This window comes from Epinephelus lanceolatus, chromosome 5, assembly GCF_041903045.1.
Source record: "Epinephelus lanceolatus isolate andai-2023 chromosome 5, ASM4190304v1, whole genome shotgun sequence".
Taxonomy (NCBI): domain Eukaryota; kingdom Metazoa; phylum Chordata; class Actinopteri; order Perciformes; family Serranidae; genus Epinephelus; species Epinephelus lanceolatus.
The window spans coordinates 29,605,601-29,632,222 of NC_135738.1; the positions used below are offsets into that span (position 1 = coordinate 29,605,601).

The following is a 26,622-nucleotide window of genomic DNA, read 5'->3' on the forward strand; positions in this document are numbered from 1 at the left end:
AAAAAAAAAAATCAGTATGATTTATTGATCCTATTATTGATCCTGATCCAAGAGATGAGACAGCCAAAGCATGAGGTCATGAATTGTCATTATTAATCGTGCTAATATACATATATTGGTTTATTGGGTCGCTGTTTTTCCCATCTTGTTTGTAGAAGCCATGCAGCCTAGTTATTGCTTTTTAGGGCAGATGATTTGCATAGATGTGGGGCTGCTCTGTCACTGGCTTTCAGCAGTCATAAAAGATAGAAGGTTATCCATAAACCCAACACAGAGGAAAAGCCGAGGGTTGGTGAGTGTTTGTGAACGAAAAGAGACGCAGAAGACGTGATATTTTTCTTTCTGGATAAATCATAATCATGCCACATGAGGAAACGATTAAGAAAATGCTGCCTAAGGTAAGAATAATCATCAGTTATTAAAGGAATTCTCTCTAAATCAACATATACTGTGGATTATGTGTATTTTTTTCACTTTTTGTTTCGTATTCTTTTGTTTTGAAGACGTATCTTCGCAAACATGTGGCCAGTGAAATAAGCATGGTGCTGACTCACTTCAAAAACCTTGTGCCCATGATGGATAGATACGGTAATAACTGCTGACAGTCTGTTAATGAACTTATTCAACATGTGCTCGAAATAACATTTATTTATTAATATTCACAGTTTACAACGATGGAGCCACAAAGGACTTGATGAGTCTAACTGGAACCATTCCTGTCATGTATAGTGGTAACAGTGACTTTGCATTTTACACAGTTTGACCCTTTAAACAGCTATATTATTAATAGAAGCTGACTTTGATGTGGATTCTGATCTATTTCAATTAAAATAAGAGAGATTAAGCTTATTATTTCTCAGAATATGCTGGATAAACTAACTTTTTCACATGTTCTGATACAAGACAAGACCTACAACATCCCTGTGTGCCTGTGGATTGAGGAGACCTACCCCCAAACTGCTCCCATCTGCTACGTCACACCTACACGTGAGATGATGATCATCAGTGGGAAGTTCATCTCCAAGAATGGTGAAGTTATGCTGCCGTACCTGGAGGAATGGAATGTGAGAATTTAACATGTATTTTGTATTCTTTAACAATAGCTGACATCGGGGTTATTACTGATGCCATGTTACGTTGATGTGACTTTTTCCTTTCTTTCATCAGGGTGAATGTGACCTAACTGGCCTACTGCAGGTGATGGTTGCCATGTTTGGAGACTTCCCTCCAGTATGTATGCAGCCTCATCCAGAGCCTGAACAAGCTCCTTGTAAGTAAAACTCACAGAGGTAACAAGCAAGCCTCCATGTGGTTTCAAAACAACATCATCTACGCCCTAGATACAAGTTCATGCTGATAAGATAGATCCAAGATTCATGATAGGGTGACACATCAGTTTGAATCTAGGTTCAACGCTCATAAATCTAGGGCTGAAAAGACTTCTCCCTTGTCAACATGTTTATGAACTCTGTGACTGATAAGGACTCCTCTAAAAATGCAATATATTTTCTTGTAGGTTGGCTACAGTTCCAGAGAAATGCAGAGGTGCTTTCAAAGACAGATGGAAGTTTGTATCTGCATATATCCACAGAGGATGGTCTACCTTTTCAGCGAGAACATGAAACCAACTGTTAGTATTTTGTGGGATTAGACAAGGATATTTTACTGTGTGTGTAGTGCCTGTGATGAAGTGGTAATCCTGTATACAGTGTTAGATGGTATCCATTTATTATGTTATGTTACTTTGTTGACAATTTCAGAAAAAATAGCATGTTGCTTTCTATTCTTCAAATGATTTAGAGTGCAAATATCAAGCAGCACCTGATGAAAACACATTGACTGTTGGGTGTGTATGTACTGACGTCATTTTAATATGCTTTTGTAATTTGGCATTTGAATGCCTGTGTGTAAAAGGCTCCCATTGCTTTACAAGTGGCTCATAAAACTGTACCTTGACCTCAACCAAAAGCATTTATTGCGTTCTTATCCACAAATGTTGTGGACTTTTGACCAGTGAACAGAAATGTTGGTAATTTAAAGAACACTCACGCAGCCGGGTGCAGCCCAAAAAACCTGATAACTAAGAACAAAAAGTAAGGAAATTTGTGTTTAGTAGATTATTTCTTTGTTGTAACAATGCTTCTTGGCAAAAAATCTTAGAAAGCCTGTTTATTTCCCTTTTAAATGGTGCCACATTTGTAAGGAACATGCATTTATGGGATGAGCAGCAGAGCTGAGCATGTGGGTTGCGCCCATGAAAAATTTGTCAAATCTTCTCTGCCAATGCCGAACTGCTTTTTTTTTTTTTTTTTTTGCTGATTTTTTTGCTGGATTGGATAATTGAAGTCTGAAGAAACAAGACATATTGACAGTTTAACAATTTATTCATTTAACAAACAGGAGCCTCAGTAGTGCCATAGTAGTGACTTGTTTCGTAAAAAGTTGCAGTGGAAGCGTTAGCTATTAACCTCAACTTTTTACACAGAAAATTAAGTCAAAACTTTCCCCAAGGACAGGACGATGAAGGTCTCTGTAAGTAAAGAGTATGGTCTAGACACTATATGAAAAGTGTCCTGAAATAATTTTTATGATTTTGAGCTATATGAATAAAAACTGGCTTGTTGTATAAAGTAACTGATTGATTCTGGTATTGTAAATAATAAGTAATTGAGGGATACACGTTCAATAGAAAAAAAAAGTTTTATAAAATGACTTAGTAGACTACACTTTAGATTTTGCCCTATATATGATGTGTGATAAAAACTCACCAAATTGGGACCAAGCCTTGGGAACCACACATCTACTGAAATTTAATAGAAATGCTAAAAAACCACAGGCCTTTACATCTATATATTGGTCCTTGGCTTTTTAATGTCTAATATCTTGATCTTTTGTGCATTTCGCCTGTTTTGTTGCTTTTGTTGTTTAAAAAAAATATATGTTTCTCTCTTGAATGCTGTTTATTTTGTATTCGACTGTGTTGTAGTAAAGCCTAATTTCCACCATTATTTACTGAAATAGATACGTCATCTTTCTTTTTTTTTCCTAGTGCTAAAAGGCTATAAATAGATAGATACATGAATAAAAAATAAATAAATAAATAGCTAAACACTGTTGTTAACGTCATAGTCAGACCGGAATCATACAGGCAGACCGGAAGCTGTCAGTGGAATACCGGAAATTCCTTTTGTTGACCATCGGATATTTGTATTTCGCTCCTCCTGAGAACTTGTAATTATCTGTTTGCTGTTCTTACTTAATTTATTGAAGCTCGGCAAGTTAACGACCGTGACATCGCCCTTGTTGGACTGAAGGGTGTCATATAGACACCTAATAATTCGCTTAATAGTTGTCGGGCCCGAGGCTGGGCTAACTTTAGCCTAGCTAGCAATCAGTGAAGTCTTGCTAGCTAGCGTTAGCTTGCGTTAGCTGCCGCTCTAGCTGGCTTGTAAGTCGACCGTTCGCTTACTTAACTTATTAATAAGAACGGTGTAAACAAAAACTCAAAAACAATGGCAGTTGTCAACGAGGGTGCCCTGAAGAAAATGCTGAAGGTAAGTGTTGCGGCACTTGCTGCCCAACTGTAGCACGTTAGCTTAGTCACCGATACCAAACGTGAAACTAGCGATTAGCAGGGTAACATTTCCTGGAATGGGTAATGCTCAATAAACGGCCCATTCTCCATTTAAGTCTAGTACGTTTAACATTTGGTTTTGAGAAATGATTACTAGTGTGATGCCTGTAGCAGATATACCTTGTACAAATCTTTGTGTCAACCAGCATCTTACAATATAGAATAGCCACCCAGCTAACATCATTAGCATGTTAACTATAAACATGACCTATGACTAAGCCACCATTCTTAGTTTTATATGTGGCTGCTTTCAGAATCAGAATCAGAATCAGAAATACTTTATTGATCCCCGAGGGGAAATTATTTATGTTACAGGTGCTCCTTGCAAGAGAGGAAAGATACATGAAAATATAAGAAATTTAAACAATAGTATTAACAAATATATAGTTAAATAAACAGGAATTATTAACAAACATAAACGTAAATTATATATGTGTATATATATATATATATATATATATATATATATATATATATATATATATATATTGTAAACAAAATTTACACAAACAGAATATATACAGTCAGGGTGAACGGGGTTATTGCACAAGTTAAATTAAGTTATTGCAGTGTGTGAAAGTCTCAGGGCCACTCAGAGGGAGGAGTTGTACAGTTTGATGGCCACAGGCAGGAATGATTTCCTGTGGCGCTCAGTGGTACATCTTGGTGGTATGAGTCTCCCACTGAAAGTACTCTTGTGCCTGACCAGCACATGGTGGAGTGGGTGTGAGACATTGTCCAAGACAGTTCGTAGCTTAGACAGCATCCTCCTCTCTGACACCACCATCAGAGAGTCACACTCCGTTCCCACAACGTCACTGGCCTTGCGGATCAGTTTGTTAAGTCTGTTGGCGTCCGCCACCCTCAGCCTGCTGCCCCAGCACACAACAGCATAGAGGATAGCACTGGCCACCACAGACTCATAGAAAATCCTCAGCATAGTCCGGTAGGCGGTAGGACTGTACTTTGTTGATGCCTTTCAATTATGGACAGGATCAGAGTAAAAATTAATAATACATTAATAACACAGACTTAAGTGTAATCTGTGTGGATGTCTGAGTGATAGGCGATTCCACCACTCTTTTTAAGGAATTTAATTATTTCCAAAGTTTGTAACTTCGTTGGTGAGGTAACAACTTTTCTAATTCATACCACAAATTTTGCCGATGAAGACCAGATAGAAAACCTTTTGTATATAAGCAGACAGCAGATACAACAACTGCAAACTATGGGCTATGCCAAAATGACTTCATAAGTAAATAACTTGGAACTCCAACTTGAACTTTCAGTATACTAACACACGTTTTTTCCCCCTTTCATCTTTTGTTGTCCTTATCCAGCAATATAAATACAGAGATCTGACCGTGCGTGAGATAACCAATGTCATCTCCCAGTACAAGGACTTGAAGCCGGTTATGGATGCTTACGGTAAATTAAATCATACTGATCTTCTGTTCTTAACTGTCTGGTCTCAGTGTTTGTATGCTTATATGGTTGTATATGTCCAAATTGTTTAGCTGGTTGACATGAGATGTTCTTCTATTTCAGTGTTTAATGATGGCTCCACAAGAGACCTGATGAGCCTGACAGGAACTGTTCCAGTGAGCTACAGAGGTAAAGAATGTTTACCTTGCTTTCAAAAAAAAACAACACATTGTTCCTTTGTAGAATCTGAAAGACTGGGACATAAAAGCTTAAGTGGGAAGTTTCTGTTTAGTGTTGTTTCTTTGCTCACAATAGCTTATAAACAAACGTGTCATTTGTAGGCTCAAGCAGAGTAAGCAGGAAATGGACAAAAATGTGTCATCTGAGGCAAGAATCTGCCTGAAGCAAAACACTTACAATCTCAGAGGAAGCATGTGTACCTGCAAACAAACGCCATCTTGTACTATGTTGTTCTGTTTCTTCTTTAATGTGCAAGCTTTCCTACTGTTCTGATATTATGAATTAAGTCACATTCAAGAAATGGAACACATCTTTCGACAGAACATTTTATAGTGACTTTCAAACCAAACCCATAGTTTCCCAACTTTGTAGGTTAGGATTACTAGCACATATTGCTATCTTGCTTTCTATCAAAACAAAGTAGCAGTAGATTTTTAGACTGTAAAATAAGAATTTGTTTGATATACTGTACATCATAATTGTTGTTTAATTCATATAGAGGTTCTTATTACTCCAGAAAAAAAACGAAAACAGAAGTGTGCCTCAAAATAACAAAGTTTGTCAAGTGTGAATGGTGAAGCGATGAGAATTTTAAGTCTTAAAAACTTAAAAACATTTAATATAATCAAATATTACAACAAAGTGTGTGTTTCTGTTTCCTGTAGGCAATGTCTACAACATCCCAGTGTGTCTGTGGTTGCTGGACACATATCCCTACAACCCTCCCATATGTTTTGTCAAACCTACCAGCGCTATGATGATCAAAACTGGCAAACACATCGATGCCAACGGCAAGATCTACCTGCCTTATCTACATGAGTGGAAGCATGTGAGTGTGATGTCTTCAGTCAATACTTTTAATCATGCAGTGTTTATTTAGGGAAAGACTGTGAACTGTTTAGACTGTAAAAACATAGATTCAAAAAGAACATTTAAAGAGCAATACAAACACATTGCGTCATGCTGTCATAGAGGAATTAAGGTCTCACTGCAGTATTGACATGTTTAAAATCTGTAGAAGTGGTTTTATCACTGTATCATACAACACTGTTTACAGTATAAAGGTAATTTAAATCGAGCTTTCTGGAATATTTGGCAATATGTCTATGATTACCAGTCAGTCAGCACAAAATGGCGCAATCATGATGGCCATAAATGTACCTGTGGCTGTAGATAATATCTGAACAGCAGCTTGGCTGTTGATCATTTGAAAAAGTTTCCTGCATTTGTTGTCTTGCTTAATTAAACATTCCCCTCTCTGTACAGCCTCAGTCAGACCTGTACGGTCTGATCCAGGTGATGATTGTGGTTTTTGGAGAGGAGCCTCCTGTGTTTTCTCGCCCCACCACACAAGCCCCCTACCAAGCGTTCCAAGCAGCTGGACCCCCTAACCGTGAGTGACGTACATTTTTGTTGTGAACAGGGTGATCCAAGGGGCCAATGCATTGTCGAAAAGAGTAAGAAGAACAGGCTGATCCACATATTGTTTTCATACAGAGTGATATGCTAAGAGAAGTACTAACATACTGAATGCTTCTCAGTACACTGAAACATGCTTCTAATATCAGTGATAGCAGTCTAAATATTAGAAACTCTTCTCAGTATAAAACAATGCAGTTCATAAGCACCACCCACTACAGCTTCCAAAATATCCATAAAGTTGAATAAACACTTTTCTAAAACAGAAAGAAAGTTTATGACCTTCATGAAGGTACGTTTAATTACAAGGCCTAATTAAACTGCTTTAGATTTAGCTAGGTGTACCTAAAAAACTGCTAACTGTGTGTAATATATTCCAATTATTAATTGATTAAAGCACAGTTGGTAACTTTTATGAAATTAACTTTTTGTTATATTTACTGAAATTGTCGCTATATTCTGAAAGAAGCACATGAGACGCATAACCTGCGAAAAAAATCATGTTCCTCCATCTCGTCCTATTGCTTCTATGGCATTTGCTAGAATCTATCACAATGCACTGAAAACAACCAATCAGAGCCGAGGAGACTCCAACACAGCTGTCAATCACTGCTCCTAAACTGCGGTCAATCTGTCAAACTAGGCAGCGCTGATCAAATATAAATCAAGATTCTGTTCCTGCATTGCCTGTTTCTCACCTCAAATGTTTTCAGAAACATATTTTAGTGTACTGTTCAGCTGTATAATGGGAACGTTTGTGACCCGTCTGCCATGATGGGTAAAGTCGAGCCAAGAACTCAGCACGGCCCACTGGCTGGACCAGCTATGAAAGTTACCATCTACAGCTTTAATTGTAATTTCACACATGATGAAACACTTAGAAAATTACAAAATAAGCGTGGGTCATATTCAGTTCCTCAAATTACTATGGATAAGAAAGCATTTCCAGACTTCTTACTTGAGTGAATCTTGAACAGATATGTTACTTACCACAATTACGTGAGCTTTTACTTGTACCATAGCTTATTATTTTGTATATTAGAGATGAAAGGTTGAAATTGTAATGCAGCAAACAACAGATTTAGCATAGCCATACATGCTCCCCTGTGTATGCATTCACTCTTGAATTTATTTTGGTTTTGAGTTAAATTCCCGATTTTCATTTTCATGTTGTGGCAGATGTTTAGCTAATTTCTCAGCAGAATGTCAGGAATCATGTTCAATATATTATGTTAGTAGAAATTTTGTATTATTGTTGATATATATTAGTATACGTGCCTTATTTCTGCCTTACAGTTCAGGTGATGCATTTATTTCCTTAAGCACTAGATGGAGCTAAGATATCACTTCAGCACACCACGGAAAACTGAATATGTTTTTGTGAGAATGAAAGAGATGAAGAATATTTCAAACTGTTTGTCCTCAGATCTGATTCCTTCACAATCTCTCTCCACCTCAGCTTCCTATATGCCTGGCATGCCTGCGGTCTCACCCTATGGCCCCAGTCCTAACCCAGGGTAAGATGTTCATAAGCAGATCTGAACCTCTCCTCCAGATAAGAGTGTGTAGTGTATTTCCAAACAAACCTGTCCTGGCATGTTTGTTTTCATAGTTTCTTCAGCAGCATATCGCACAGAAGCATATTTGGTAGTGACTCTGTACGACTGGCTCACTTATGTTTATCACTGAAAGTTAAAGTTGGAAGTTATAGGAAGAATGACCTATTTCTTGATCATTCAACTATTTGCAGAGGCTATCCAGGATACCAGTACCCAGGGGGCAACTCTTACCCAGCCACTGCTGGACCTGCGCACTACCCTACCCAGCCTCCAGTTTCCACAGTGGGTATGTATCACATTTAGTATCTGGGGTGCTTTATTTCCCTTTCTCGTGGGCACATTTTAAAGTTTAAAATTAGCACAGGTTTCAGATGTTTTCACAAACGGCACAAGCACAGCAAAATTAATATGTCCACTCAGAACCTGTCATTGTCTGCACCTGCAGGTTTCCTTTATGTCTTAATATAACAATAGAATAATTCAATACTTCATTCAGCCCAGAAAAAACAATACAATTCCTCCTTTCCTCAGCCATTAAATGACCCTGAGTTGAGACACTTGACCTTTTGACTCAAACTCTTTCGCCCTCTCCGTGACTTCAGTGGTGCGCCGAGCCGCCAGTGAAAGGTCATTAGTGTAACCAGAGTGGGGAGCAATAAAGGTTAAAGGGTAGGATGGATCTGAAGGGAAAGGCACAGTCCCCCCCCGTCCAGCCATCACACCCTACACCTCAGACACAGTGTTATATTTAGAATGGAAACAGTAACTCCACACAAAGACAGACCTATGATCAGGGTACCCATCTGCTGCCCCCAAATCCGCTGGCAGCACTGTACTGAAATGCAAGTGAAGGACCAGCACGCAGGAGGGGCTTTGAGCTGACTCCTATATTTAGTAAAGGAGGAGAAATGGGTTTGACCGTTCAGAGTGCTCAGATCTCAAGACTGAATCAACTCTGACATTTGTAGTGCTGACTCCAGACTGCACATGAGGTGGTCTTCATCCCTCTGTGCTTTTACACTTACATAACCTGGTATTTGTTGGCTTTTAGGCTTATGTAATTCTCATGTACATATACCAAGGAACAAAATATCATAAAACCTGTAGCATAGAATTATATTGAGTTTGTATATAGAGGTGTAACTGTTCACAAAATTCCCGGTTTGCTTCATTATGGCACTGTGGTGTGTCACAGTTTGATACGTTTTCCATACAGCAAAATATAGGAAATGCCAGAGATATTTCCTTGATTTTTAAAATTTTAAATGTATGAAAACTAACTACTTTACTACTGATAATAGAGTGCATAGTATCAGTGTCATTTCTATTGCCCACTGTGTCAACATCGAGTTTGCGACGTCCCCCGAGCTCTCTGAGCTCTTTCAGTCTAATAAATACATGAATAAACATCCCTGTAAAATGCCACAATTATATGAACACAATCTAATAAGCCGTCACTCACATACCTTTCAGTCGTTAAGCCAGAATCGCCTACCTGGTCCGCCAGAAGTTACTTCTCAGTCACTGCTGTGGGTGTGTGCTTTGTAATAACATTAGCTGTTGAACGAGAGGCTAAGGCCGCACAGCAGCACTCACTCCCTGATTCGGAGTGTGTGTGTGCTGTGACTGTGAGTGCGAGTGCTACTGGCTTAGCAGCTAAAGAGGGTCTGTCCCTGCACAACAGCGCGTGCTTTGGCTCAGGGGTCGTGTATGTTACTGTACTTCTGTGTTAGCTGCTAAGGAGAGTCTGCAGCTGTGTGGGGGCTCGTTCTTTGGTTCAGTGTGTTTTCATTCCCCACTCTCTCTTGCAATCGTCCCCATAATTACAGCAAAACTTGAGTGACCCCAAACACCAGGCCTGTAGGTTATTGAAGGAGCCTCTATTTTCAGTCTGGTAATGGTGTTACTAACCATCCTGCAACGAGGTAGCTTAGCATAGTGGGCCTCCCAGTGTGTCTCACTGGAGTGCAGTGTTTTGGTTTGGGGATGGGAGGGGCAGACAGCATGTTGCCTGCTCTGTTGTGTGGGCTGCCTTGTTCACCAAAAGCCTCGTACTGAACGGCTCGATACAAATATGTGTATTGTTACACCTCTAGAAAACATGCTTATGAATATTACACTCCGTTTCTACCAGTAGAACCCCCTAAATCCTACAAACTGCTCCTTTAAATAAAGTAGCATAACAGCTCCACGTTGAACAACTGTGACCTGAGGATCCCTTACTCTGATGACTTTCTTTTTCCTAATTAACATGGAAATTGAGCACTACTGGGATTCATTTATTTCTATGGCAAGAACACAGAAGTAGATCTATCTGGATTAAAAACAAGTGCATGGATGTATGTTCGGCATGTTCATACTAAACTGGAGTGTTACCTGGATATTGTTTTTTTGTTATTACTGTTACTTTTTGTATTGTTTGTCCGCTGTCTCACGTCACTTCCTAACCTCTTTGTCTTAAGGCCCAAGAAGTGATGGCACCATTGGTGAGGACACCATTCGCGCATCTCTAATTTCAGCCGTGAGTGACAAGCTTCGCTGGAGAATGAAGGAGGAGATGGACAGAGCCCAGGCAGAGCTGGACGCCCTGAAGCGAACAGAGGAGGATCTGAAGAAGGGACATCAGAAACTGGAGGAGATGGTCTCAAGATTGGACCAGGAAGTGGTGAGAGATCCTTCACTTCTTAATATTATACCTATTATTTTTTCTTCCCTCTTATACAGCTGATTTTTCTTTAATAACAAAAATCATCTGGTTTCTACTAGTCTGAAGTCGACAGGAATATCGAGCTGCTGAAGAGAAAGGACGAGGAGCTGAGCGAGGCCCTGGAGAAGATGGAGAACCAGTCGGAGAACAATGACATCGACGACGTCATTGTGCCCACAGCTCCACTGTACAAACAGATCCTGAACCTGTATGCTGAAGAGAACGCGATTGAGGACACTATCTTCTACCTGGGGGAGGCCCTTCGCAGGGGCGTCATAGACCTGGAGGTTTTTCTTAAGGTAACCACATCAACACAACTACAACTAATGTCTAACATGATGTCTACTGACCCATTTGTGGTTTTTACCCTAATGACTTGTATTCCGTTCTGTTACAGCACGTACGGCTTCTGTCCAGGAAGCAGTTCCAGCTTCGTGCCCTCATGCAGAAAGCCCGCAAGACTGCCGGCCTTAGTGACCTCTACTGACCCTCGCCGACGACCCGGAAACATTCATATCTTCATGCTTTCTTACTCTCTTCTCTTCCTCCACTCTTTTATTCCCTTTTTGTCTTCTTGTAGCTGTCCTCTTTTGAATCTCTCCATCAAATCTGTTGTGAGACAGAAATCTGAACAACAGAACATTCATGAAGAACGGACTGTCCTGCGTGTCCACATCTCGTAGGACATCATTTGTGTTTTGATCTGATTGAATACTTCTTTGAGATCATGATGCATTAACAGTCGCGACCCATTTGCAAGATATGGCATTACTTTTGTGACCCACTGTGACGAGTCTCTGTGGCGTAGCTGGGTTGGTGCACAGTGAATTAAAGAGGTGACCTGTATGCGTTGCACCACAGGGGCAGCCTGCAGGTGCTGTTTGCGATCCCTTTCGCCAGACAAAGTCATTTGGCTAGTAAGCACAAATTGTGAGGGGCTAGTAAAGAGGGGCTTTGTAGAGAGCTGCAAATGTCCAGCCCTCTCATAATGAAAAGGTTACGCTCTGATATAAATACCCAGGGCAACCTTTCAGGAGGGACAGCGGGTTCAGCCTCAGGATTTAATGCTCTCTGGGTCATGTTCAGTAGCCGTGGGGTCAAAGGGATCATTTTTCATACAGTAGAGGTGATGATGAACATGGATATGAACTGTGAGTGTTTTAATGGGTAAAGTTTGAGCTCCTCTGCCACTTGACTACACTATTATTTGTATTTCCTGTGTCTCTTTATAAGCGTGAGTGAGGTTCTTCGTGTCGGCTGCTCAGGTCTGCCCTTCAGTCTGACTGCATTAACCAGTCAATCGTACTCTGTACAGCGTCTTTAAAGTGGATGACAGTCTTTGCATACTTTATTCTAAGGTATTACAAAGGAAATCCTGTATTTGTTTCTTTACTGTTCTGTTTTCCTTGTGCTGTTCACTTATTCTCAGTCCTGCTGAGAGGTTTAGGTTTTCAGTAAACGGGAGAAAAGTTGTGAATAAAGTGTGTCGGAGGGTACAAAAAAAAAAAAGTACTAATCAAGAAGTTAACTTATGTAAAGTTTAAAAACAGGTCTCATTTAAATTAGCCTTTTACTAAATGCACTTTGAATTGTATGATAGAATATCTGCTGTTATTTTTTTTTCTTGTTTCCAATTCAACCATAGACCACCTGTTCTTTTATATCTGTAGATTAATGTAAATCAGTACAAATAAAATAAATCTGATTTAGTGGTTCATCTCTTTGTCGTCATTTCATTTGGTCAGTATTTCACTGTATTCTTTGTCACACACAAACCACAGAAAGTATTAAAACATTTACAATGCCATATATAGAAGCTTGGGAATCCATTTGGATCTCCTGCATTAAAACCTCTTATCTGCCTCATGTATCGACCCATATCTGTGCACCAAGAGCGGCTGAGTCAGCTGCTCTGCAAATACACACCAACTGCTTTTTGCTAGTTTCGACAACAAACACAAAGAGAGGACAAAGGACACACTTGTATTATCGTTATCCTGGCAGATTTATTCGATGTTACAGAAAATAAAAATCAATATCCAGCTGCCATGACGGATACAGTTCTTAGTAAGTCAGGTGATTCATAGACCCTATCCAAGGTTGTAACATTAATACATAAATAGATCTTAACAGTATTAGCAGTTATAAATAATACTTTCTCTTAATTTTCTTTTTTGTCCAGAGTCAATTGAAGTAGAATAAATACAAAACCCTTTGAGGGTATTTAAGGGTGCGCAAACAAACAACATGTTCAAGATTATTACCTCCTGTTATGATTCATAACTTGACCCTAGGTCATGATTGAAGCCGACTCTTTTCCCTTTTGGTTCTCTGTTATATCTTTGCTGAATTGAATTAGACCCCTTTAATACTCTCAGATGGAACCATGTTGCTTCTTGCCAGTTCTTTAAACCTTTAAGCCTGAAATAGTTTTTCTGTCAGTGCACTTGTGGTTAGGTATGTTTACAAAGGCTTCAATGCCAACCAGTAAAGCATTGTTTTCTTAAATGTTAAGGTACTATCACTGGATTGTGGCCCAGTGATATATGCAGCAGTGTTGTTGTAAGTGTAGGTGGGTAGGAAGCCCTCCTCATAGGGAATGGAATGTCTCCATTATACTCCAAATAAAAAACAGAGATTACCAAGTGGAAAAAACAACTGGCAACAATCACAGAATAAATACGAACTACAGACAAGGAGTGTACGGATTAAGCAGAAACAGTGTACAGTAACATACAGTACATAGAATGTATACGCTCGATACGCAAAGGCCTTACTTTTCTCGTGTAGACAGGACAACATATATATACGCCCTCACTCCGACACAGGCTGAGCTCAAAGGCTAAAAAGGTATGAGTGGGGTTTCCGAGAATTCAGTCATGACGGGAGGACGGGTGGGAGGCAGCAAAGGAAAATGACACCACTGTGTGAATATCTGAAGGTACAATCTAGCTTCCAGTGGTTTTGCTACAAACACTTGGCCTTTTTAGATATTCAGAGGTTTCATTCGCCCGTTGCCGCGAGGGGGCACAGGAGGTAGGGTAGGAGGGATTCGACCACACGGTTTTGAGTGTAGTTTCAGTGGAGAATTCAGAGGAGCGCTCTTCACAGGGTGAGCTCCTTCTGTACGCCCCACAGGGTCTCAGCGCTCTTCACCAGCTGCTTCTCCTCATCGGGCTTCAGTGTCATGTGAATCACGTCTGTAAGGCCGCTGTTGCCCAGGACGCAGGGGATGCTAAGGAAGACCTCATCCTTCACTCCATGCATGCCCTACCAGAGGAAGGTCAGGGTTAGCGTGTCATCTCATCATACATGGAGAATGTACAGTATGTTTGTGTGTGAACTAATCAGTGTGATGAATTTCATCATGTGGGATTTGCCAGACAGCTAAATGTGTGGCTTGCTCCTTCTTACCTGGACCAGTGTGGACACAGGGTGCACTTTGTGCAGGTTCTTCATGATGCTTTCCACCAGGTCGGCCACAGACATACCGATGGCCCAGGAAGTGTAGCCCTTCAGCTTGATGACCTCATAGGCTCTGCAGTGCATACACAGAAGAGAAGACATTAAAATTGAGAACAGAATACCTCCTGGACTCAAGAAAAAAATCAGTCTGCTTTGGTATTTGGGACTTTGGTTGCTTCCACTATGTCATTTTCCTCTAATGTCCCTCATTCATCGTCTATCCAGATGTTTTCATGCTGAGAACTCAGCTGTTTATCACCATGACAGAAGCGAAAAATTGATTCATACTCTATACACACTATCTAATGGTTATTTAGGGGAGGTTTTTAACTGTCATCCTCCAATGTCTGCAGTGAGCTTGATATATGCATGTATGCAGAGTGATAAATAAATAAATACCTCATAGTGAAGTTAACACCCATTAATGTCACATCAGTTACTGTATCTGGATTTGTACAGTACTGTTTCCTGCGTATACCTTCAAACTAACTCATGAACAAACAGATATATCTTCCTGTTTCACACAGTTCCCTAAAAATGTCAAATACATCTATTTAAAATAAGGCCTCTGCTCTACGGGCCATGCACATGTAGAATGCTACGCCTTTGCTCATGCTGTTTTTTCATTGCATGCATTTACAACCTGTCATGTCTCTCTTTCGACATCCTTTGTTTCATACTTGTTTCAACTATGCAAACAGCTTTGATAAACCACCTTTTGTCTAGTACATGACTGACCTGCCTTAACACTGAGCTATTGAGAGATAAGTCAGGCTAGCTGACAGTAAAATAATGGCACAATATCAAAGTTTACGGGACAAACTGTTGTATAACGTAACTTTGGAAGGAGTGACACAACTTCAGATTATAAAAGCACAACAACCGGCTGAGTAACAAACATAGCAACACTGATTGGGTGAGGTCATTTCAGTTATAAATTTATGGCGAGGCTGTCTTTGATCAGGATTTAACATTGTCTTTGTATTTCATCAGTGCAGGCGTGGGAGCAACGGTGAGGTCACGGGCACTACTGTACAGTATTATGTTACCGGGAGTAGCATAGCTATTGTGTTTGTGCTGGCTGCCAGGCTCTAGTGAGCCCTTAACATAGTAGTGTACAGTGTGCACCCGCCTCTGCCTGTCTTTTGGCCCACAGCCCTGTTCAAATTCCTCACCAGGGCTAGTCAGCTCCATGGGATTCAATTGTGCCTGTTGGCAGTTTGTCTCCTGTTTGTAGGCAACAGTGACTGTAAGCCATTAAGCCCAAAAGGTCTGTTTCAATAAATCATAACGTGTATGGCTCAGTGCTGTGGCCTGTATGCACATGGCCAACTGCTTTACAGATTAGATTGATGAGTGTAGGACAGAAAATGAGGTTTGCAGGGGTAGTTCAAGGATTACAGGATCATAGTTTGGACTCACCCATCAACCACCATCTTATGAACTGCCTTCCAGTTCTCACTGTCACCCTCAGCACCCATCTGTGGGTTGAGGGCCTGCAGAGAAACTCCAGCAACATTCACACCGCTCCATACGGGCACTATGGGAAACAGTAATAGTGATAAATTAGTTTTTCATGAACACAAATTCTATACACAAAGGCAATCATGGTAACTATAGCTATATTCAAAGTTTTGCAGCAGACTAACAAACAGGTACAGTAGAAGGCTGGCTGAGATTTTATTTTTAGTCAGGGGCTACATACCACTGGAGTCCCCATGCTCTCCAATGATCCAGCCATGGCAGCTGGAAGGGTGGAGGTGGAGCTTCTCTCCCATGAGGTGGCGGAAACGGGCAGAGTCCAGGTTGGTGCCGGAGCCGATGACGCGGTGACGGGGGAAACCGCTGAGCTTCCAGGCCACGTAGGTCAGGATATCCACTGGAAGTGTAAAAGGGAAAACTCTTTAAAATGATCATTTTATCTGTGCTGAGCTACAGGTGTTCCTTTCCAGTGCCCCTCAACTCTATTTCAAGCCACACCGCACTTTCTCCTCTCACATTTCCCTCCACCCCTTCACCATCACTCATCCACACCCCCCTGTCTGACTAACCTGGATTAGAAACCACCATCAGGATGCAGTTGGGGCTGTACTTGACGATGTTCGGGATGATGAACTTGAAGATGTTAACGTTGCGCTGGACCAGGTTAAGACGGCTCTCGCCCTCCTGCTGGCGGGCACCGGCCGTCACCACCACAACTTTGGAGTTGGCTGTCACACTGTAGTCTGACAAGGTGACAAAACAAGAGGTGTTCTGATGAAACTACACAATGATAGTCAGTAAGGGTGAAGTGATTCTTCATGAGCCAAAGGTTGTCATTATTTTTGTGCATTCTCACCTTTGTCGGCTACAATCTTGTGTGTCTTGAGAAAGAGGGATCCATGCTGCAGATCCATGGCCTCACCCTTCAGCTTGTCCTCCATCACGTCAACCAGGGCCAGCTCATCACACAAGTCCTGATTATATACATAAATACAATAAGTCATCCTGACAACTCACTGCACATTTTATACAGTGTATCTTAGAATACAAAAAGCTAGAGTAAGGCTCATTTAAAACGGATGACCTCTGTGTTACTTCGAAATACGGATATAAAAGTGTGCAACAACACCATTCATCACTGCCTGGAATGTTCAGCAGCATTGTTAGTTGTAAGACGCGTGACCTGGTTTTTCTCCTGCCTCGGTTGTTTCTCAGATGGCACAAATCCAGCTCTCACTTGTGTGTTAACAGAGCAGGACAATAAAAGGGAAATGCAAGGTTTCCTGTCCAGTTTTGTATAACAGGGTCACATGCAGGTCCTTGGTTCTAACAAGCTTTACAGAAGTTGATTTCACTGTTCAGCACATTCTCACTGCAGCCCTTTGAGGCTTCTCAGTCCAGAGACTATTTTGCAAATCCATATTCTTCCATTCATAATGGAATTGGTGATATTTACAGATTTGCTTAGCCATACAGACCAGAATCAGAATTGGTAATACTTTATGGATTCCCTGAGGGGAAGCTGGGACATGTTACAGTTTCTTTTATACGGTATATAAGTAATAACCGGTGTAAAGATTTGTTCATCATGATACAAAGTGTGCTAAATATAAATGCCAGAATAGTATAAGTAAGAATCTAATAAGGAGATTGCTTTAAAAGAGGACTGAATAGTTGAATTATGGTGCGGAGAATTGCGTGGGGGGAATTATTGCGCAGGGTATTGCACAGCTTAATCATTAAACAGAGTATCGGACAGTTGAATTATATATTGCACAGTTAAGTTAGTATGGCAGAGAATTATATTCATGTATATTTAAATTGATACTCTTAAGTAACTAAAGTTTATCTAAGTCTGTGCTTATACACACTCATGAGCTCTCTTTTGTTTCTTGTACTTTGTACTGTAATAACTGTGGCCCAATTTACTCTGTGAGCTGCCATCTACCCTACTTTCAGTTTCCTGATTTCAAAGTTCTTTACACACCCAGTACCACACATCTGCCACCTCTCTCTTTACACCGTCTCTCTTCCTCTCTGACTCACCTTGAGCAGTACGCTGATGGCAGAGGCCATGCCCACCATGCCAACACCGACCACCGTCACCTTGTTCCTGCAGCCAATAGGCTCCTCCTTCATCACATGGCCGATCAGCTTCTCCTTGGTGGACATCTGTGGAAAAGTGAAGAGGTGTTAGTGAAAAAGTAGGCAAGCAGGTGAATCGAGTATAAAAGGGGAAGGAGGGAGGGTGAGAGTGGAAACAGAGAGGTAGTAAAGTAGTCCTGCATAATACATGTGACAGTTTGAGGGTGTTGTTTCTAATAGGCCCACACAGAGGTGTACGTGACTTCTCTCTCATCCGACAGTGACTGAGTCAAATGCGATTTCCCTTTTCATGTCACTCACAGAACTGAAAATGTGCCCTTTTCATAACCTCAAAAAAATCACCTCCTAAAACCACAAGTTTCAAATTCATTGTCACAGATCTACCGCTCTTGCCTCATGTCTACTTCCTTAAATGGTTTCAGACTAATTTCCCCCTCACAGCGCCTCCCTGGGTCTCCATGGCAACCACTGCCTGGGAAAGTACTGCAGCCTGCCTCCGTGCAGCACACAGGCCATCCTTAGCTGACGTCACACTGTTATTTATGTTTCCGGGTTGGGCATGCAGGCAGGCATGGCCAAGTGCTCACCCTTACAGAGGTTTACATCATGCAGCGTGACTCTCCTGGTTCTCTGTGATGTGGAGACAAGCACGTAGTGGAGGACCTCATAGGATTAATGCACTGTAATGCCTTCCTTGAGAGGATATTTAAGACCTCTCAATGGTGAGTTTGCACACAATAGTAGGATGTGGTAACTGGGACGGTCATATCCCTTCATCCAATTATCTCACACTCAGAGGTGATCTGAAAGCTTACTACATACCAGGCCCCGACCCTGAGGTGAGCTGGGTTTGTGCTTTACAAGAGGACCCTTTGTTCAGTGTACAGTGAAGGATTACTGTACATGGTCAATACTGGCCAGAGTTCCTTTCTTTAGTGTTGAAATTTGAAGCACAAACCAGTCAAATTACAACTGTAGCATACCTGAATGATGATTACAGACAGAGACTGTGACAAACTTCAGATTATATATTTCTGTGAATTAAAATAAGTTGCTGTGGCACACAACTGCATCATGTAACACATGTATTCTCATATTTCCCTGTACTTTCTGACATTTACATAATTTGATCACCAGCAGGTCAGCAGGGCTTTACTCAGCTCTGATGCGGTGTCCGGTATCATGACTGAAGGTCAGCGTCTGGTCTTTCACATGATCAATTTGAAAATGACTGTAAATACATCTTGATACTCCCTCTATTTGCCTTCAACATGCTGGAGTATCAGCAGTAGTAGCAGGAAAAACTAGATTTAGGTTTCCACTGTGTATTCACATTGTGTAGCCAGACAGTCCACTGCAGCTGCCAAAAGGCTGACGCTGGCATCCTGAACACTGTGCCAAGTATAACATTAGTGTGATTAATCTGAAAGTGTGAGCAGCAAGAAGTGGTAAGGTATATCAATATTGTAAAAGGGAATTTTATGCTTATGGCAAAAACACTGAAACACCACTTCCCTCACTCAGATCTGCTCTCCCATGTGTCAGCACATGAATGCAGTGTATTTCCTGTGCCAAGTTCATTCATGGCCCAGACTGCAGTGTGGATGGTGGTCGCCTTGGGCATCACAGGGCATGCGTGACACTCGCTTGTGTAACATTGCGTACATTACATCAACGATGGAGACAGATTCACTTTCACTTTTTAGGTCATTTTAGAAACCTTATCCTATTGCTTGTTTCATATTTTGGATATTTTACTCGCGTAGGCCACATGATATAAGTAGTTTCTTAAAAGGTATATTCCCATAATTCATGGCATCATTCTTAATACCCATTCATGAACGTCACTGCAACAAGTAGGAAATCAAACCGGCAGGCCTGCATCCTGTGGCTAACCTGCTACTGTTTTACACACGCCCGAAACTTAATTACAGACATGGAAAAGTCAACCTGTCAAAAAAACTGGAGTTAGTGCCAGCTTCATTCACAACCAATCAACACTATCGATGTTAGCTAGCGACACGCCCCTCTCCATATCCTCTAAAAATGCGCATCAAGTTGCTGAAGCACTTTAATCAACGAACAAGTTAATGCCTCAAAATAAATGCTAGTTTCCGGATGTACCTGAAGTGTACACGCTCCGTAGTGTGAAATAAGGTTGTGTTACCTTTGGGTTTTCGTTAGGCAGGTGGAAACGCGAGCTGGAATGTGTCTTCCTTCTCCTCAGCACAGTGTCCGCAGAAGTGGTGCGGCAGTGGGGGTGTCCTCCGGTATTTAAAGACAGCCTCCTCGGTAGACGTTACGTGCGTACATACTAATGAGCTCGGGTGGGTCTGTGTGGACGCCGCGCGTGCTGTATGTCACGTCCTCGGCAGGATGCGGCGATGAGACATCTCCATCTCTTGTAGCGCTGCTGTAGGTAACACGCTATACGTCATAGTAGTGGGCTCTAGGAGTATGCGACACCATTTGTTTGCCTCCTTTTATCATAATATTATAACTATCACGGGAACGCTGTGTGCTTCATAAACGTGCACGTGCCAGCTTAATTAGAATGATATTAACACGTCATTAAGTTAGCCGGCAGACTTCCGGTTACTCAGCGAAGATGTGACTGGAAGATGGTGGAAAAGATTATGGACGGAAAAGATGCTCTCAGTTACTAGAGAACTTCTCTTCCGCAATTATTCTGTATGTATGACCACAGCAAATGGCCCGGATTTAAACCCTTACAACTACAGCTCAGTTACCGTATATAAGACACGTAATACAGTGGTATAATAATGAAAGTCTATAGGGTATTTCCTATGACTTATGTCAGTGAGTCCAGTCATTTCATTGGGCTGCTGGTGTGAGAGAACGCTATGTCCTAGTTGTACAACTAGGAAATGGTCCGTCTAGCCCTGTTTATCAAATAATTCTACCAAATAATCAGCACTACAGCGCCCCTTCCTGTCTAAATTAATTCATTACAACACAAAGCATTACCTAAGAGTTGACCAGGTCTTAACCTCTGCTGTTACCCAACCCAGCAAGCCTTTTGTGTCACCAATCTGAGGAATTTTCTCAGTCTGATAGTGCTGATTCGACACAAAAAGCACAAGAGTTGCATATTTGTTACAACATAGCCTTTCCATTTTAGTATTGTTCTGTGTCTACTGTTTGGGACCAAAGATTCGTGCTCTTAGACTGTCTAGTTCTAGATGTACTGTAGCTTATTTGCACTTCCTGGGTGTTCTTGGGTCATCTCTGTTGAGAAATTTGTAAAGGCCTACTTGCCGTCATTTGAAAGAAAAAAGATAATAAACTTAATTTATATAGCACCTCTCTGTACAAAAAACTGAACACATGCAACACAAGGAGAATAAAACAACTAATATGTCTTAAAATGTCACCAAAGGAAAAGATAAAATAAAGAAGGCCTAAACTAAAGTAAAGATAATAAATGGGAATTAAAATCAATAAGATAGACAGCTCAGATATAGTCAGGATATGCTTTCCGATAGAAGTACGTTTTTAGGACAAACTAAAATGAAACCAGTGACTCAGACATCCTTATATCCTCGGGCGGGTAATTCCAAAGCCTCGGGGCCTTCATTGCAAAAGGTCTGTCCCCTTGGTCTCCAGCCTGGACTCTGGGACAAGTAGAAGTAATCTGCCCGAGGATCTCAAACTATGCAGAGGTTCATAAGGGACTAACAGGTCTGAAATGTATTCTAGAGCCAGGCCATGAAGAGTCCAAAGATGAGGCTCTTTGTAGTTTAGCAACATCAAGCACTGAATGTCAGGCCATGATTCACCTTACGCTGACAAAACACCAGCAATAACGAACAAAAAAAGGTTAAAGCAACTCCACGATGGTTAAATCAGATATGATACTTTAATCAGTAAACTGTATCCAGTAAACAAATCTGGATGTTTTTGGTTGTGAATCCTCTGAGAAGCAAATCAAAGCACATTATCACTTCCATCATGCAAACAGATGTGCTCAGTTTAGAGCGAACCACAGGTGTGGAGTAGAAAACTGCCTGTAGCTTAGTTCTTAAATGGATACAAAATAAATTCCTTTTCATGCCATCGTAGATTAAACTCCTGCTTACATCTATGTTCCTTCTACCATTTTTGAATATTTGGTATTAAACTGATGCAATGGGCCCCTGGACACAGATATGTAAAAGACCCTACAACCTCTCCTACAGAGGAGCAAGACACACAGACTTTTACCTCTTTTTTTTTGTTTTTTATTCCTATGTAGTTGTTATGTAGATAGTGTGTGGTCATTTTGCGTCACCTTGTTGATGTTTTGTGTCTCTTTGTAGTTGTTTAATGTCTCTTTATCGTCACTGTGTCTCTTTGAGGTAATTTTGTGTATCCGTGTAGATGCTTTGTGTCTGTTGGGGGTAATTTTGTGTCGCTTGGTAGTTGTTTTGTGTTTCTTTTGAGGTCATTTTGCGGTCTCCTTGTGGTTGTTTTATGCCTCTTTATTGTTGCTGTGTGTCAGTTTGAGGTCAATTAGTGTATCCTTGTAGCTGCTTTGTGCCTCTTTGTAGTCATTTTGTGTCTCTGTAGTTGTTTTATGTCTCTCTGAGGTCATTTTGTATCTCTTTGTGGTTTGTTTTCCAATTCTTTAATTAATTTGTGTCTCTTTGCAGTTCCTTTGCTTCCTTTTTATGGTCATTTTGTGTCTCGGTGGTCCATCCTGACTGGTACCTGTTAACTTGTGTGACATTTTGCAGGTTAAGGCTAGGGCGGGCGACACACTGGGCCTCCTAAGCTGTGCCCAGAAGGTCCACTCAGTAATCCATCCATGTCTACATACTCTAGATATGTTTTTGAAAAAAGTACATTTTTGTGTAAATGTACTTTCTTAGTTTTGTCTTCCTTTCCATTCAGGTCGGATTGCAGCCACAGATGACCATTACTTGTGTTTTCCTGGTTTTAGTACTTTGCTTTAGGACATATTAGCAGGCTAGATATTTACTGACATGGAGGTTTGAATCCTCTAGATAATTTATGTGATTTCCATACTTCATAAGGCACTTCCACACATCATTAGAATCAGGGTGTCAGTCACGAGAAAACAAAAGTGCGTGTTGTGTTTGATACAATTCATTGATAGGACTAAATGCTCCATGATGGCAACATTATGCTAGATTTACTCTGATGGAGTCCAGATACCATGATATACAGATAGAATTCTAAAATCTATCCCATTTCCAATTTAAAAACAAAATATAAAAATACAAAAACAAGATATGCATTATATTGCTTTTCCATGTAAGCCTATATTTGGTCATTTACAACAAGTTGCTTACACTAAATAGTGCGTTGGCTGCTGACAAAGATGTCTGTTTATGATATGATGATGTTATTAGTCATGATGAGCCTTCAAACTGCCATCTCTGCTCTGTTATTATGTGATGATTTCACATCCTGCCATCTCCTTTCATACAAATATGTAGTGTTTTAGCATTCTGCAGTAGCTGTACATTGGGCAAATACTCTAATCAGCTGTAAGGTGAGGTTGGCCTATTGCAGGGTAATTTTCTTTTATTTCTTTATTATTGGTGCGGAGGGACAGTACATTTACACAGAAAGAGGTAGTGACATTTGTACATTCAATCAGAGGAAACATGAGAAAACCAGACGAAAAAATAGATGTAACAATAATAATATGGACGCCAGTTATTGTGGTTATACAGGGCACACACATTACAACAATACATTCATGGCATTGCGAGGGTACTAGGGGAAGTCAGCTTGGATGAGTCACTCAGTTATTTTGAGTTTATCTGTCTCAAACCAAGCCCAAACATGGTGGTGCAGGATGATGGACTGAAACCACCCACCACAGGGTAGGAATCTATCAGCACAATCACAAGATTCAGCAGTAGTGATACAACACAGTGAAAAATATGATAATTGAATGATGTGTGCATCATGTGCAAATGAAACGACTTCCCTGTCTTCCCAGACTACTGCAATAATTGCAGCATTTTAAAACAGTATGTGCCAAGCCTTTGTAGGTAGTTCAGATGGGAAACTTAAGTTCATTGCTGCTCTAACAACACATCCCACCCTTTGCAGTTTCGTGGCATGTTTACGGCGTCAGTGTTCTAGTAACTCTTTGTTCTGCCACGCCTGTTTATGTACTGCTCTCCTGAAAGCTGCTCACCTGTAACTGTTGCTATCACATAGTGCCACCTCTGCTGCTCAGTGGCTCCACCTGTTTAATTTACGCCTCTACTACAGCATCCACCTGTGGGCTCTGAGTTTGTAGTCAGAAAGGTAATATTGCCACTCCTCAGTCCCTGTTGTGCTGAGCTTTGTGTATCCTTTAGAGAGAAGGAAGCCTAGATACCAGCTATAAACTACTATATGTAGATAATTCTGCATCAAATCATCCACACTATGTGAGCTGGCTGACTAAACTGTGTCAGTCAGTTGTCTGATCAATCTGATTATTATAGAAGAGGATAGATGACTTTAGATCAGAATAAAAAATAAGTTGAGAGAATACAGTTGGTCTCTCTCTCTCTCTCACACACACACACACACACACACACACACACATTACAATTCTCTCCTGCTCTGCCTTTAACTGGTTCCGTTTGTATTAGGGCTGCGACTAACAATTATGGATGTTACAGATTAATCCAGTACATTAAACTGTATATTCGATTAATTGTTTGGGCTACAAAACATTTAAAAACAGTGAGAAAAGCCTGTTATAAAATCCTAGAGCCTGGGTCTGCAGTAGGGGGTCCATGACCTGTAGGGTGTCCTCAGAGTTACTGCAGGGATTATTGTAAATCAAACATATCCAAACATCACTGAACCTTTTCATTTAAAATGTATTCATTTTCATTCATTTCTCGTAATAGCTTATACTGTCAGGGGTCACAGGGGGGCTGGAGCTTATCCCAGCTGACATTGGGCGAGAGGCGAAGTACACCCTGGACAGGTCACCAGACGATCGCAAGGCTAACACATACAGACAGACATTCATTTATGTCACATTCACACCTATGGACAATTTAGAGTCACCAGTTAACCTATAGCCTGCATGTCTTTGGAGTGTGGGAGGAAGCCGGACCCACGCTGACATGGGAAGAACATGCAAAGTCTACACAGAGGGGCTCCCCAACCCTGGGGTCCGCTCTGTCTCTCTTTGAATTAAGATCCCTGTGTCACCAACTGGCTCAATGAATGTGACAAGCAGGCAGTCCACACAAAAGATTTAATTAAAACAAGCATACATTTTATTAAACTAAGATTAATGTAAATAACCAATGGAGTGTGTAGGTCAGCAAAGTCAGTAATGAAAGCCATGCATGGATGTGTGTCAGGTGTGTTGTGGAGGTGTCGAAAGTGAAAACCAAAAATGCAATGACACAGGCAGGACATCTGCTGTAGGAAGAGGGAGAGTGAATGATAAGCTGCTTTTATAATCTGGAAGGCCCAGGTCAGCTTAATCAAGGCAACGACCCTCCAATGTCACCTAGCTTCCTGATGAGGTTGGCTAGAACATCCTCCAAGACAGTGGGAGGGGCTTCACGCCTGTCTTTTCACCTAAAGTAACTTCATCAAATATCTCGTTTTGTCCAACCAACACTTCTACAGCCCAAAATTATAAATTCTCCTTTAACGTAAGACCAAAGAAAAAAGCAACTCCTCACATTAGCATCTTTGCTTGAAAAATGGCTTAAACAATTAATTTGTTATAAAAGTCATTATCTGAAAAATATTAGTTATTCTGTTGATTGAATTGTATTATTGATCAGCTCAACTTTATATGCCATATGAATTCCCTTTTCATAGGTATTATCGAGCACTGGCTGAATACAGGCAGTTCACCAGCAGGTGGTGCTGTCATAAAGGCAGTAGAGCAACCTCCAGGCTCCTCACCACTCTGATAACATTGCCACATGGAGTTGAATTTTAATTTTAGCACTCGTTTCTACTTGAGTAACATGAAGCATTACCTGATAGTGATGGCTGTCAGTAGTCTGTGGAGCATCCCACAGTGCATACTAACATCACAAAGATGAATCTGCCTCACCAATTATTTCCATCCAGCTGAAGTCTTTGGTCTCAGCATGATTGAAATAAGTTGATTAAGTTATTGGTTTATGATGATGTGATCAAATCAAGTTCTATCACATTTAAACTTTAATGTTAAATTAAGCGATGGCATGCACTGCATATGCATATAAAAAGCAGGCCTTTAGCTGCTGACCCATGCCTAGGAGTTCTCTAGGTTATCTTCGTGGATCAAAGCTGGAGAAAATTGGTTTACCGAGACTTACTTCACAGGTTTGAGGCAGACCTGTACTCTATCCTTAATAATATACAGTACTGAATTGAATCAAAGGTGTCTACATTTTCCACTCAGATCCCCAGGGCAGTTCTTCTCCAATGTCAGTCCCTCGCCTTCAGTTTAAACAACATCTATCACATGGGCCCTGACTTGAAAAATAATGAAAACTTCACTTAAAGTGTGTGACTATAGCAGTATAAACACCGCTGGAGACAGATGAAGTTTCATTAGATGTGTGTGAAATCACACTTCATCTCCCATTGTT

General features: G+C 40.8%; 3 protein-coding genes across 3 annotated transcripts; 2 read left to right on the forward strand and 1 right to left on the reverse strand.

Annotated features, from left to right (window-relative positions):
• The first annotated feature begins 239 nt into the window (after nucleotides 1–239).
• LOC117261846 (tumor susceptibility gene 101 protein) lies at nucleotides 240–1,779 on the forward strand. The gene is made up of 6 exons (XM_033634387.2): nucleotides 240–398; nucleotides 504–588; nucleotides 666–731; nucleotides 904–1,064; nucleotides 1,168–1,270; nucleotides 1,517–1,779. The coding sequence occupies exons 1-6, from the start codon at nucleotides 360–362 to the stop codon at nucleotides 1,633–1,635; spliced, it is 573 nt and encodes a 190-aa protein (XP_033490278.1). The 5' UTR covers nucleotides 240–359; the 3' UTR covers nucleotides 1,636–1,779.
• Nucleotides 1,780–3,155: 1,376 nt separating this feature from the next.
• Nucleotides 3,156–12,702, forward strand: tsg101a (tumor susceptibility 101a). Its single transcript, XM_033634385.2, has 10 exons — nucleotides 3,156–3,554; nucleotides 4,975–5,062; nucleotides 5,183–5,248; nucleotides 5,965–6,128; nucleotides 6,566–6,692; nucleotides 8,178–8,235; nucleotides 8,469–8,563; nucleotides 10,740–10,942; nucleotides 11,044–11,283; nucleotides 11,382–12,702. The coding sequence occupies exons 1-10, from the start codon at nucleotides 3,513–3,515 to the stop codon at nucleotides 11,469–11,471; spliced, it is 1,173 nt and encodes a 390-aa protein (XP_033490276.1). The 5' UTR covers nucleotides 3,156–3,512; the 3' UTR covers nucleotides 11,472–12,702.
• Nucleotides 12,703–12,970: 268 nt separating this feature from the next.
• ldha (lactate dehydrogenase A4) lies at nucleotides 12,971–20,345 on the reverse strand. Its single transcript, XM_033634386.2, has 8 exons — nucleotides 20,205–20,345; nucleotides 17,978–18,103; nucleotides 16,788–16,905; nucleotides 16,501–16,674; nucleotides 16,155–16,328; nucleotides 15,872–15,989; nucleotides 14,399–14,522; nucleotides 12,971–14,254 (listed from the first exon to the last, which is right to left on the reverse strand). Exons 2-8 carry the CDS (start codon nucleotides 18,101–18,103, stop codon nucleotides 14,090–14,092), a joined length of 999 nt encoding a protein of 332 aa, XP_033490277.1. The 5' UTR covers nucleotides 20,205–20,345; the 3' UTR covers nucleotides 12,971–14,089.
• Nucleotides 20,346–26,622: the final 6,277 nt, after the last annotated feature.

What these genes read in the sequence shown, in the direction of transcription:
- tsg101a (XM_033634385.2), top strand. Translation starts at nt 3,513, where the DNA reads ATGGCAGTTGTCAACGAGGGTGCCCTGAAGAAAATGCTGAAG. An exon ending in GGCCCCAGTCCTAACCCAGG is followed by an intron (nt 8,236 to 8,468) that starts GTAAGATGTTCA and finishes AACTATTTGCAG; the next exon opens with AGGCTATCCAGGATACCAGT. An exon ending in GCCTCCAGTTTCCACAGTGG is followed by an intron (nt 8,564 to 10,739) that starts GTATGTATCACA and finishes CTTTGTCTTAAG; the next exon opens with GCCCAAGAAGTGATGGCACC.
- LOC117261846 (XM_033634387.2), top strand. Translation starts at nt 360, where the DNA reads ATGCCACATGAGGAAACGATTAAGAAAATGCTGCCTAAG. An exon ending in GCCCATGATGGATAGATACG is followed by an intron (nt 589 to 665) that starts GTAATAACTGCT and finishes TAATATTCACAG; the next exon opens with TTTACAACGATGGAGCCACA. An exon ending in CATTCCTGTCATGTATAGTG is followed by an intron (nt 732 to 903) that starts GTAACAGTGACT and finishes TTCTGATACAAG; the next exon opens with ACAAGACCTACAACATCCCT.
- ldha (XM_033634386.2), bottom strand. Translation starts at nt 18,103, where the DNA reads ATGTCCACCAAGGAGAAGCTGATCGGCCATGTGATGAAGGAGGAGCCT. An exon ending in GATGGTGGTTTCTAATCCAG is followed by an intron (nt 16,329 to 16,500) that starts GTTAGTCAGACA and finishes TTACACTTCCAG; the next exon opens with TGGATATCCTGACCTACGTG. An exon ending in CATAAGATGGTGGTTGATGG is followed by an intron (nt 14,523 to 15,871) that starts GTGAGTCCAAAC and finishes TATGCACTGCAG; the next exon opens with AGCCTATGAGGTCATCAAGC.